Source organism: Lynx rufus, unplaced genomic scaffold (assembly GCF_022079265.1).
Source record: "Lynx rufus isolate CCGP_SWC_20201006 ecotype Redwood Valley unplaced genomic scaffold, mLynRuf1.p SCAF_1, whole genome shotgun sequence".
Lineage (NCBI taxonomy): Eukaryota > Metazoa > Chordata > Mammalia > Carnivora > Felidae > Lynx > Lynx rufus.
In genome coordinates, this window is record NW_025814823.1 from 68,772,421 (window position 1) to 68,785,812 (window position 13,392).

General features: G+C 45.0%; 1 protein-coding gene across 1 annotated transcript; it reads right to left on the minus strand.

Moving 5' to 3' along the window:
* Nucleotides 1–4,525: 4,525 nt before the first annotated feature.
* OXGR1 (oxoglutarate receptor 1) lies at nucleotides 4,526–5,542 on the minus strand. Its single transcript, XM_047084110.1, has one exon. It carries the CDS (start codon nucleotides 5,540–5,542, stop codon nucleotides 4,526–4,528), a length of 1,017 nt encoding a protein of 338 aa, XP_046940066.1.
* Between the last annotated feature and the right edge of the window lie 7,850 nt (nucleotides 5,543–13,392).

Here is a 13,392-nt window from a genome sequence, read left to right on the forward strand (position 1 = left end):
GCCGTTAACCCTGAAGAGTTAAAGAACAAAAATGTGGCCCATACAGAAAGGATACTCTGCCAGTACTTACACTCTGTCTTTTCATGCCTTATTTGTGCCTTCCCAAAGGAGGAGGAGGAGCTAAATGTAATCGGTGGGTCTGTGCTCAGAGTAGCAGGGGAAGAGACAGTTGATGGGTTAAAGATCTTTACAGAAAAGTCTTAACAAATGAAAGCAGAAGGGTGTTAGACTTTTAAAAGTCACCACTGTGAACACCCTAGTGGGTCCAGACAATAAGTGATGACGGAAAAACTATGAAGGGCAAAGGAAGTTGTATCTTTATGATACAAGGATCAGGCCGATACATCCTGAAACCCCTGCTCAATCGTTAAATGGAGAGCAGTCAGGCACTATACCTCCTGAGGTGGAGTCCTGTTTCTGTGAAAAGAAAACAAAGGAGGAAGGAGAGGAGGCAGGGAAAGAGGGAGGGAGGGAAAGAAAGGGAGAGGAAGGAGGGAGCGAGGGTGGGAGAAAAGAATCTACATCTAATCTAACCTCCAGTTCTCCTTTCTAATTTACACCAAATGCAGGGCATGGAGCCACCTGACAAACAGCCGAACGGAATTGAAACGCAATGAGGAAGATTCCACAGGGCAAATGACTCAATCCCTTCAGTAAATAGATGACAATAAATAAAGGAAAGGGGAACTCTAATAGATGAACAGAAATTTGATAGACCTATCAACCACATGTAGCGCATAGACCTTGTCTGGACCCTAATTTGAAAAAGCCAACCGTATAAAGACATGTTTGGGGTAGCCAAGGGAAGGAAAATAAGGATTGGATATTAGATAATATTAAGAAATAATTTTTTATTTTGTTTGGTTTTCTGCTTTTTAAAAGAGATCAATGTTGAAGCATTTATAGGTGAAACTACTATGTTTCCTAGGATTTGCTTTTAAATATTCTAGCAAAAAAACAAAAGGGTGGGGGGAATGGGTGAAACAAGAATGGCAGGATGTTGGTTACTGGTGACATTCAGTCATGGATTTGGGAGGTCATTTTGTTACTTTTTCTACTTCTTTGACCATTTAAATTTCCATGATAGCGGCTCCTGGGTGGTTCAGTGGGTTGAGCGTCTGAATCTTGATTTCGGCTCAGGTCATGATCCCAGGGCCGGGGGGTTGAGCCCCATGTCAGGATCCATGCTGAGCATGGAGTCTGCTTGAGATGCTCTCTTGCGCACTCTCTCTCTCCCTCTGTCCCTTTCCCCCGCTCACACTCTCTCTCTCTAAAATAAAAATTAAAAAGAAAACATTTTTAAAAAAATTCTATGATCGACAGTTAAAAACAAAGTGGAGGGGTTACCGCGTCGCTAAAGTTTGGAACCGTTTTTTCTAGATTCCCTGCACTCAAGCACATTGGGCCTGACTTGAACTTAGAGTCCTCATATGGTGAGAAGACCCAGCAGCTCCCTCTCTGGCAGACAGTCAGAGCTCTGCTCTTTTGTCCCCGTACTTTCTTGGCCTACAACTATGAGACAAGGTCATTCGGGTCCTATTCTAGTCTTGGGAGTATCATCAATCTCTTCTTTTGGCCTCAGTTCCAAACACAATTAGCCCAGAACTCTTTACTTTGGAAAATAAGACTGACCCTTTGAGTCTAATTTAGCTCGGATCTTTGTGATTATACTCTATCAGCAGAACCCTGGAGGACAGACTGTCATCTGCACCTGACCCATACCTGCAGGGAGCAGGGCCAATAAAAGAATAACACAGCTGAGTGAGCGAAGGTATTTTGAGGATAAAGGAATATTATGCATGTTCCCAAACTAAGGTCGGTTATCCAAGGTAATAGAAATGTTAAAAATTTGAGAAAATGGGATTCAGTGGCAGAGTAAAATCCCTAAGACAGCAGAGTAAGGACCAAAGACACAGTGGAAGAATTGAAATCAGAAAGAGAAATGATTTACTGTTCTGTACATTTGTGGGAAGAAGGAAAAGGATAAAAAAGATTCTACAGAGACAGTTGAGACAGACATAAAGGAGATTCGGGTGGCTTCTTTTCTGGTGGGTAAAATCTTTGAAATAAGAAAGAATAGAGACAGAAAGGGGTTTGCGTCCCGGGCTAGAATAACAACAGCTGTGGTACTGAGGCTGACCTGTCCACACTTTGGTGAGGGCGGGACACTGGGTAGATGGGAAGGAGAGCTACCCGGCCTTCAGGTTCCCAACGGGCCTCTGAATGCTGTTTCATGCTGTGCAGCCAACGTGCATGAGGAAGTCAAGCCCTCCAGTCAAACAACTCGTTCCTTATGCTCTGGAAAGGCCCTGGAGACGATGGCTCAGAAGGTGGGTGGTGGAGACAGTGCCATCATCCAGAAACATCCATGTGCGGAGCCTTCGGCCTGCCTCTTTCTTCCCCCTGCAAGCCTGGCCGAGGCTCCCGGAGCACATCTTTACTTAGGTCTAAGTCAGATGTAATGTTCTAGAAGAACCTGAAAGTCACAAACAGTTTTGCTCTCTACACATGGAGAACATTAGCTTCATGTAAATATATATAATGGTGGTAAAGCTGCACTTTCACAGAAAAATACTACCAGCTTATTCAGTATTTATCCAGTGTCTTTAAATTAGTTTATTGGGGCACTTGGGTGGCTCAGTTGCTTAAGCATCCGACTTTGGCTCAGGTCACAATCTCGGGGTTTGTGAGTTCGAGCCCTGCGTCGGGCTCTGTGCTGACAGCTCGGAACCTGGAGCCTGCTTCAGATTCTGTGTCTCCCTCTCTCTCTCTGCCCCTCCCCTGCTCACGCTGTCTCTCTCTCAAAAGCAAACATAAAAAATTTATAAATTAGTTTATTAATTGTATCGACACATTTACTAAGGTTTTAAATGTCCAGACTGAGCATTTTTCTCAAATTATTTCAACTTATATTGTGATAATTAGGCACACACATAAATCAAAAATAGCTTTAGCTGTTAAAATAAATAGATAACATATTTTCAAGAGAGTCACAAAAGAGAACGTTATCTAAAGGGAATAGGTGTTTCCGAGAATCGTTTTCCACAGAAATCATGACGACGTTAGATTTTACTTAACATCCAATATATACACGATATTTAAAAAAATTTTTTAACATTTATTCATTATTGAGAGACAGAGAGAGACAGAGCATGAGCATGGGAGGGGCAGAGAGAGGGGGAGACACAGAATCCGAAGCAGGTTCCAGTCTCCAAGTGGTCAGCATAGAGCCCAAAGCGGGGCTCGAACCCATGAACTGTGAGACCATGACCTGAGCCAAAGTTGGACACCCAACCGATTGAGCCACCCAGTCGCCCCTATATACAAGGTATTTAAAAGGACTTCTGTTTCCCCAAGAAGTGGCTCCTCCTTCCCCAGGATGTGGTGATAATAACTAGTATTAGCTGATCATTTTTATAAACTCAACAGCAACTTTTAAAACGACCTACAACAATACAGACATAATGACCCACATATGTTGCTATTTGCACTGACATCTTTGGGGTGTCTCAGGTGAATTGTACTGACCACCTTGAATCTACTTGACTAAAGCCTTGTGAGAAACGCAGTTTAATGGCCTCAAAGCAAAGTTTGAAAAAGTAAGTTTTAAAGCTATGAAATGAGGGGTGGCTCAGTCGGTTGAGCGTCCAACTTCGGCTCAGGTCATGATCTCGCGGTCCGTGAGTTGGAGCCCCGCGTCAGGCTCTGTGCTGACAGCTCAGAGCCTGGAGCCTGTTTCAGATTCTGTGTCTCCCTCTCTCTGACCCTCCCCCATTCATGCTCTGTCTCTCTCTGTCTCAAAAATAAACGCTAAAAAAAAAATTTTTTTTTTAAATAAAAATAAAAAAAAATAAAGCTATGAAATGAAAACAAAAAGAATACTGAAAAAGAGATAAATAATGCCTTGGATAGTCTGGGGGTTCAACACAAACAGGCCCCAGTATGAAGGGGGCATGAAACCATGAGTGAGTAGCTTGGTTTTCTCCAATCTTGGCACTAACTTCCTGACAGATCTAGGGCATGTTTTTCTTTTTTTTTAATTTATCTATTTTTTTGTTTTGAGAGAGAGGAGAGAGAGAGAAAGGGAGAGCTGAGGAGGACAGAGAGAGAAAGGGTGAGAGAGAATCCCAAGCAGGCTCCTCAGTGCCAGTGCAGGCCCCAGTGAGGGGCTCGAACTCATGAACTTCGAGATCATGAGCTGAACCGAAATCAAGATTTAGAGGCTTAACCCACTGAGCCATGCAGGTGCCCCAAGACTAGAGGTTTTGCAAGATGTCCCTGATTTCTAATAGTTTGGATTCTACGTGTGAATCTTCTACTGATACGCATGTATCCCATTCTTACCTCTACCCTAGGGAAGATCTCAATAAATGGGTTACCAAGAAGTCCCGGTAGCCCCGTCCTGGCTTTGGCACGTGATTACCTGAACACACAATATTTCCTGAGAGCCACTGAGGGAGCCGTTCTGGACTTAGAAGTTAAAATATCAGCAGGCTTTTCTTCTTGGTTGACTAAATGAAGTATGTCAAGGGTTGTTTGAGTAACTGATTTTTTTTGCTTGTTCCAGGTCCCCACTGGCTTTGCATCTCACCATCGAGCAGAGGGCCTGCTGGAAGTTGTCACTGACCACCACATACAGTAACAGGTTACCGAAGGTGTTCAGGGCGGCTAACGGCCTAGAAACGATGTATGCTTCATGGATCTGATTCTCGATGGGGCAGCTGATTGAAAGCAGTCGAGATTCGATCCGAATGACCCTCAAGATGTGGAAGGGTAAAAAACATATGTAAAACACGAGGAGTAGCAGAATGGTTAGCCTTCTAGCTTTCTGCTTAAGGCAGCTGTGATTCTGAGGTCCTTGGGTTAGGGTGCAGATAATCATTGTATAGCACAGTGTCACTATCACCAGGGGAAGGCAGAAAGTAGTTGCAGTCAAAACTAGATTGTACCATTTGATAGTGGCGAGGTCATCCGAACTGGTGAGGTCAAGGCAGGCCGATCTATTGGGCCTGGTGGTTGACGTGATCAGGAAGGTCATGGGAATGACGGCCACCAGGGAAATGATCCACACCACAGCACAGGCCACCACGGCCCATCGAGTCTTGTGAAAGGAAAAGCAGCTCATGGGGTGAATGATCACGAAGTATCGGAAGATGCTGTAACAGGTGAGGAAGAGGATGCTGCTGTACAGGTTGAAATGGAAGCCGAAGCGGATGAACTTGCACATGAAATCCCCAAAGATCCAGTTTTCGCCGCTGGCATAGTAGTGAATCAGGAAAGGGAAGCTGGTTAGATACAGCAGGTCTGTGCAGGCCAGGTTCAGCATGATGACGGTGCTGCCTTTCCACGGCCGCATTTTGAAAATGTAAGTGGAAATCGCTACTGCGTTCCCTGGAAAGCCCACCAGGAAGATGATGCTATATGTTACAGGGAGGTAGTGCCTCTTGAGTGGGATTTTTTCATCAGTGCAATTTCCAAAAGGCGCTGCAAAACCGGGGAAGTCGGAAGAAGCATTTGCAAAACTGTCCAGTGGCTCATTCATGGCTGTCTCCTTTCATCTTGCAGGAAAACAAGCGTTCGGTTTGGCAACACAAATCACTTCAAACTCACTCCCTGATAAAGGAAAATAGAAAACATTAATGATAGGGTAATGAAAACAATGATCTTCTTTTAAATGAAAATTGCTCTCAGATCCTAAATGTGCCACTTCTTTCTCTTTAATCTCAAAGAGACCCTGTGGAGAAGAGATTGAATTTCTAAGAAAACGATTGTGAGGCAAGGCATCTAATAATAATATGAAAGTTAAGTTACCACCAGAATGAAAACGAAGGATTGCAAATAAACAAATACACGTAGCGGCAGTGGACATCAAGTTGGCAAGGTTGCTGTTTGGGGAAGCCACAGAATGTCACCATTAGAGACTTAACAAGACCTACCATTAACCAAGCGCAAGGCACTTCACCATCATGTAACCTCTAAACTTCACAAGACGCTGTGAAGTGTTTCTTATTATCTCTATTTTACAGGAGGAATAAAGACTGAGGGAGGTTTTGCAACACGTCCCTGGAAAGCACCTGGTGGCACAGCCGGGGCTCGAACCTGTGTCTCTCTGATTTAGAGGCCATCCTCGATTCTAGCTTCCCTCACTACGCTGCCTCCCAGTCCAGATTCCCCCACGTACGTGGTGGAAGAGGAAGTGTGAAGGCATGAAAAGGCAGAATACTGCCCGTTTTTTTAATGTAGATTTCACATCTTGCACCATCATACATACGGTAGATTTCATTTTCCAATGTCGGCTCTTCCAACCTATTTTAATAGCTAATATAATTTGTTCACGGGAGGGTGTGTGTGTGTGTGTTTGCCAGGGGAGAAGGAAGAGCAGATTCATGCAGCGTTAAAGCTTTGCGCTCTGTCGCCAGCCTGCCTGACCTTGATTCTCAGTTTGGCTATTGAGAACACTTGTGTGTCCCTAAGCACGTTGCTGAAGCTCTCCAGGGCTGGGAGCAGTGGCGTTTTAATTTCCTTCTTCTTACTTATCAGGGTTTTCTAAAATTTTGACAGTGAATTTCTGCAAGGAGAAAAGCATGAAGATTATTTAAAAGAAGAATCACTTACAATTAGCTTATTATTCAGATGTAAATAGATGTTGGTAAAATGTATCCACTTACACATTTACGGAGTGCCCACTGTGTATTAATTAGGCACTCTGCCAGCTCCTAGAGATACAAAATGAATAACACACACAGATGTACAAGCCACTATCACAGTCTACTGGGGGAGATAGACATGGACATAATTTTGACGAAATGTAACCCTACCACATGGAGCTGTCAATATATTTTTTTAAAAAGGCAGGAAAAACACTTGGAACACTATTGGGCACATAATAAGTGCTCAATAAATGTTGGGTAGTTGTTAATCACTAAGTCCTTTGATAGATGAATGGCATGAGAAGGAAGGGAACAGTTGCCTGGAGAACAGGGGAGGGCACGAAGCAAGGTCATTAGGAAGGAACATTTAAGCGGAAAGTAGCAAGAGGAAGGGAAAGGCATTCTAGGCAAAAGGAATAGCATGTGCAAAGGCACTGAGATATGACAGAGGGAGATATTCAAGGGAGCTGTGCTCAGCATGGCTGCTATATTAAGGACCAGTGGGAGATGAAGCTGGAAAGAACATAATAGCTGATAATAAAAATAATAGCGCGTCCTGGGTACAAAGCACTACTACTCTAGTATGCATTCATTTTATCCTCCCAGCAGTCTGGCAAGGTAGTTCTGTGATCATGCCCATTTTACAGAGGAAACTGAGGCACCAAGAAGACAATGAGTTGCTCAAGGTCACACTGCTAGTTAGTAGCGAGCCATAAGATGCGGACTAGGGCAGTCAGTCTGCAGAGCTGGGATGCCTCTCACAGTGAGTAGGCAAGAGGCAAATAAATGCTCTAAAATAACAAGGTTGAATTAGACTGTATCCCAGATGGGCTAAGTATATCAAACATCCTAAATTGTGTGATCCAGGGCTAACCTGTCAACAATAATGGCACCCACCTCTTTGGGTTGAGAGAGGTTAAATGAGTTAAGTACATTTTAAAACATACTTTATGTATGTGTTTTGAAAGATATACGTGTTATATCATCATCTGCCATCATTATTACTATTATCTGATACTAAAATCGACACTTTCAAGCTTTCCCCCAGTGCAGGAAGGAGGTAGATTTCAGACTGGCCCAGCTTAACTAATCGAAACTAGTAGACTCCTCCCCAGTTCATTGGCCTTGAATATACTCTTCCGGATCTCACTTAGGGTGCAGATCAGGATGGCCTTAAACATTTATGACTTCTATTCCATACGAATTGGGGAAAGACTAGCCTCGGGATGTGAAGCATGCCACTGGGCAGCTGTTAGGATCCTCCAGGGGAGACGCCAGTGCTCCCTGGGACCGTGTATCACAGATGGAGAGCAAATGTTTCCTTCCTTGTCAAGTTAATTTACTCTCGCTGGACACACTATTCCTAGAACTATTACCTACACAGCAGTGAAGGTGATCCGAGTCAGGTACTGCTGACCAGCAAGGGTTCTCTGAGGCCAGGAAACTACAGCAGACAGCTTTTTCATTGGCCAGACTCTTTAAATGGGCTCATGCCCAGATGGGAGCAGTAATTTGTACCTGAAAGAAAATGGTCACGGTCAAAGAGTCCCTGAGGCAGCACTTCCAGAAGCCAGTTCATAGCAAGTCCTTAGTCAGGTCCACACTGCTTATCTGTCAACTCCCTGAAACCAGAAACACGGAATCACCTCATACCCTAAGGGCCAACACAGCGAAGGTTCTCAATACATATTTGCTGAAGAAAAGAACAATGAGTAATTTCAGCAAAATTTTATCTGGGGCTGAAGCGTTAATGAAATGGCAACTTTTTTTTGTTTGTTTTAAGTTTGCTTCTTTAACCACTTTTAAAGTAAGAAGTGGGGCTCCTGGGTGGCTCAGTGGGTTGAGCTTCCGACTTCGGCTCAGGTCATGATCTCGCGGTCTGTGAGTTCGAGCCCCACGTCAGGCTCTGTGCTGACAGCTCAGAGCCTGGAGCCTGCTTCGGATTCTGTGCCTCTCTCTCACTCTGACCCTCCTCTGTTCAAGCTCTGTCTCTCTCTGTCTCAAAAATAAATAAACATTAAAAAATTTTTAAACAAAATAAATACAGTAAGAAGCAAAATTATAATTTCTGTCATTGCCAAATGAACCCCTGGCCATGTCATGGGGCCATTTTAAACAATAATCATATCAGGAGAAGACAGGTTGTAGGTAGAAACAACCACCTTATTGTTTTGAAAAACAACAGTTCAACTGGGGATTTAATGAAGACTGACAGACCAACTGGAAGGGAGGAGGGGTTGGCCAAGAAGTTTAACCCCTCTTCCACAAACCTCAGCAAAAGAATGGTTTGAGTTTACAAAATATGTGTCAGGTTTAGAACAACAGACAAAACCGGTCAGGGATGTGAGGTCAGGTTTCTTTCCTCAGTCGTCCCACAATCTCATGCAATTCACTGCTACTATCCCGAGAGCCAGATGTCCACAAAGGACTCATTTACATTCAGGGGACACTCAAGAATGATATGACATGCTCCCTACATTTTGCTCCAACAGCGGACCTCAATCAAAGGGAGGTTATAGACCACCTAGAACTAACAGACTCTTTACAAACTGGAAATAATGATCTATTAAGTTTCAACATAAACAGATGCATATGTTTGAACTAAACTAGATAACACACAAATAAAAGCAAACACCAAAGATTTGGGGATATTTTTACAAAGGAAAAAAATCACATCATTTTGGCTCATTTTTTTTTCTCGGAAATTGGGAAGAGATTGTGATTCTTTGAGGCTAGCTACAGGCTATCAGTGTTTTGGAAACAAGCAGTTTGAGAACCGCTATCCTAAATGTCAATTTGCCAATGAACCTCATAGACAGGGATTCCAAGCTTCTGATATGGAAGACAGGACCAAAAAATGGCAGCATAAACTATTTTATGTCCATGGCACCCTCTTGCCTGCCGGGGGGGTGGGGGGAGGGGGGAAACAAGTAGGATTCATGATGAAATGTGATTTTTCTAGGGTATCTGTTAATTTTGTAGTAAACTCTTAATCCAACAATACCCCACCCCACCCCGTTAGAGTTCCCTTCCCTCCACACACACCCTGGGTTTTTCCGGTGCGGTTCCAAAGCTGAGTTAACATTCATTCTTTCCTCTTCTCAAGCTGCCAGTGGACCGGGGAGGCATAAACTTGAAACCCTGTGCCTCTCACATTCCTTCAGAGTCCTTGGAAACTACAGCTGGGGTTGTACCAAGAGGAACCATGGGTAGACATTTTACTCACAAAGATTCATCTTCCTTTCTTCCTCTACATATCTGTAAACTAATTTGACTTGGTACTAGTTGAAAACAGACCAATTCTTCATCCAAGCAAATTTGAGAGATGCATGAATGCTGTCCTTCCTGAGTTTGAAGGACTCCTTCTCCCCAACCTTTCCCTCAATTCCAGCTTTCAGTTAAGAATCTGCAACTCATGGCACCTGGCTGGCTCAGTCCGTTAAGCATCCAACTTCAGCTCACGTCATGATCTTACAGTTTGTGGGTTCGAGCCCCGCATTGGGCTCTGTGCTGACAGCTCAGAGCCTGGAGCCCGCTTCGGATTCTGTGTCTCCCCCTCTCTCTGCCCCTCCCATGCTCATGCTCTGTCTTTCTCTGTCTCTCAATAATAAATAAACGTTAAAAAAAAATTAAAAAAAAAAAGAAAGAATCTGCAACTCAGGGGCGGGGAGGGGGGGGCGCCTGGATGGCTCATTCCATTAAGGGTAGGGCTCTTGATTTCAGGTTTATGAGTTAGAGCCCCGCGTCGGGCTTTGAGCTGACAGTGAAGAGCCTGCTTCGGATTCTCTCTCCCTCTCTCTCTGTCCCTCCCCTGTTCATGCTCTCTCTCTCTCTCTCAAAATAAATAAACTTAAAAAAAAAAAAAAGAATCTGCAACTCTGTTGCTAAAGACTGTTAGCACTGGCCCAGTGGATGGGGCTCAAAGCTAGGATTTTAGCTATTTGATCTTCAAATACAATCTATGGGTATCTCTCCTGGGAAATGTGCAAATATGGGCACACAGAAATTTTACATACAGTTTGGACATTTAGAGACAGTAGCAAACTTGTTCATTAAATCCATAGCAACAACAACAACAACAAAACATAAGATAAGACGGTAAAGAAAGGCATTTTGGGGAGAGGGTAAGGTTTTGTTCCTTTACTTGGGGAGGCTGTGGGGCAATGTCTTTGGACTTTGCTGACCCCGGGGAGAGGCAGCAAGGGGCCGAGAACGCACCCAGAAAGCGAAATCAAACAGTGTCAGAGATGAACTCTCTGCCCCAAAATACCCCCCATAGACACATACGCTTGGTCGCCTAGCCGTGAAAAAGGCACAAGATGGGGATTGACAGTCCGGAACCTATTCAGGCTCCCCTGAGATAAACCTCTGGCCATCTTAGGCTTTCGTCTTCGCTGCCAGGGTGCGGGGTACGCCTGCTGCTGCTGAGAGAAGTCAGGGACCCCGCTCTGTCCGCCCCTGTCCTGTCACAGGGACTTGCCGGGGCTCTGTTCCCCAGGCTCAGGGCGCCCCGCGTCCCTCCCGGATCGGCGCGGGACCCCCGCACCCGGCTCCCTCCGGCCCTCGGGCCGCTCCCGGATCCGGTCTCCGCTCACCTGGCACCGGGTATGCGGCCGCCGTGAGCCCCGCGTGGCCCTCGGAGCGCGGCTGCGCCCTGGTGGCGAGACACTAGGAGCAGAGGCCGGTGCACCGCCCCTGCCCCTCCCAGCCCTCCCCCCTCCTAGGCCGGAGCAGGTGCGTGCTCAGGGTCCCGCCCCGGCAGACAGCAGCCAGCGTCCTCCCTCGCCCACTTTGGAGGCCTACCCGGAACTGCCGCTTACACTCCCAGGGATCTCTGGACATCCTCCTTGCCGGCTGGACCCAAGACTGCACAAAGGGAGTATTTGCAGAGGTGGCCTCTTGCCCCAGGAGGGTTGAGGTCCTGTTGTCTGGCTCCAGAACTATCACCTGCTTGCCCACGGTTCAGGGCCTTTCATCTAGCTTGGAATGGAAGCAACTTCAGTCTGACCCTCTGAATTGAAGACTTCCGCTGAAGTGTCTTTTCACTGTATCCAGTTACAGGCCTGTCCTCCACCGCTCTGCAAAGTCGTTTAAAAATAGTTTGTAACGGTGTGCGAAGAGCATTTGTCTGGATCTCCGGGTCTAGGGTGAAGCCCTCTTGCCATAGGACTTGCGAACAGCCTCTTCCTTTCCCTGAAGCTCAGCTACACCATCCAAGATAACAGGGCTCTGAATCATGGGACTCTAAGGTCCCTTCCAGCATGAGAGACGAGTTTTCTGTATTGTCTAACAGAGGTGAGCAGAGAAAGCCCCCTCCACGTTCTGCTGTGGATGAGCCTAGAATCCCTGGTTGCACTTCCGTCTTGGCGGGCAGTAAAACCACCAGTTCATCCTCTGGCACGCAGGCCTGCGACAGCAAGAATGCCGAACCAGGCTTTCCAGAACCCAAGTGAGAAGATTCCCCCTAGGTGATGGTTGGACAGCACTATTAAGAGGTCTTTAAATTTTATGCTTCTCATTATTATTATTTGAGTCCCAGCCTTTCCAGGGAAATGCTCTGCATTAGGAGAAAAAGTATTCTCCGGTGTCACTGTTTTTAATCACTTCCTCAATCCCTCATTTGGAAGTATTTGACCCTATTTTGTGCAAATCCACCCACATTCATTCCGCAGACATTTGCTGCTTGATTATTCTGTATCAGGCACTGAGGAGATAAGGAGGAATAAGGCATGATCTCTGCCTTTTAGGAACTCATGTCCTGGAAAAAAATAAACTATTGATTTGAAAAGTGATTCGTGTTGACACTGGTAAGTTAGGGTGCTATAAGGTGCCTGATCCAAGTGTAAGGGAAAGAGAGGTCAGAAAAAGCTTCCTGGAGTAAAAAGACTTTTGACCATTTTTCCGTGATGAGCGGGATTTCCAGGTGAAGAGGAAATGGCTGAAAGAAATGATTTAAGGACAAGCGTTAGGTCCTAGAATCATAAATGTGCAAAAGACATTTTAAGATACCCAGTTCTAGAAATGTAAAATGATGCAGCCACTGTAAAAAAAAAAGGGTGTAATCGTTTCCCCCAAAATTAAAAATAGATTACCATGTGATCCAGCCATTCTCCTTCTGGGTAAACACCCAAAAGAATTGAAAGTAGAGATCCAAAGAGATATTTGTACACCTGTGTTCATAGCAACATCATTCACAATAACCACAATGTGGCAGCCACCCGAATGTGGTATATACAGGTAATGGAGTATTATTCAGCTTTAGAAAGGAAGGAGCTTCTGACGCGTGCTACAACATGGATGAACCTTGAGGACACGATGGTAAGTGAAAACTCAGTTATGGTTCTGCTTATATGAGATACTTAGAGTAGTCAAATTCTCGGAGACAGAAAGTAGAATGGCAGTTGCCCCAGGGCTGGGAGTGAGAGGAATGCGGTGTGTGTTACGTGGATACAGAGTTTCAATTTTACAAGCCGAAGAGTCCTGGTGACGGATGATGATGATTTGCATAACAGTATGAATATACCAAATGCCGCTGAAGGTACACTAAAGATAGTTGGGATAGTAAAATTTTACGTTCTATGTATCTTACCACAATTTTTTAAAACTTTGATTTGAACATCGAGTCCTATGGCCTCCCTTTACACAGGAGGACACTGAGAATTCTAGAGCTCCAAGAGACAAGACGGAGGTGAGTGCCAGGAAGGTCTCTGTGAAGCCAATGCCTCTGTTCTTACCTCTCCGC

Excerpts from the sequence above, each read along its gene's own strand:
- OXGR1 (XM_047084110.1), bottom strand. The coding sequence starts at position 5,542 with ATGAATGAGCCACTGGACAGTTTTGCAAATGCTTCTTCCGACTTCCCC.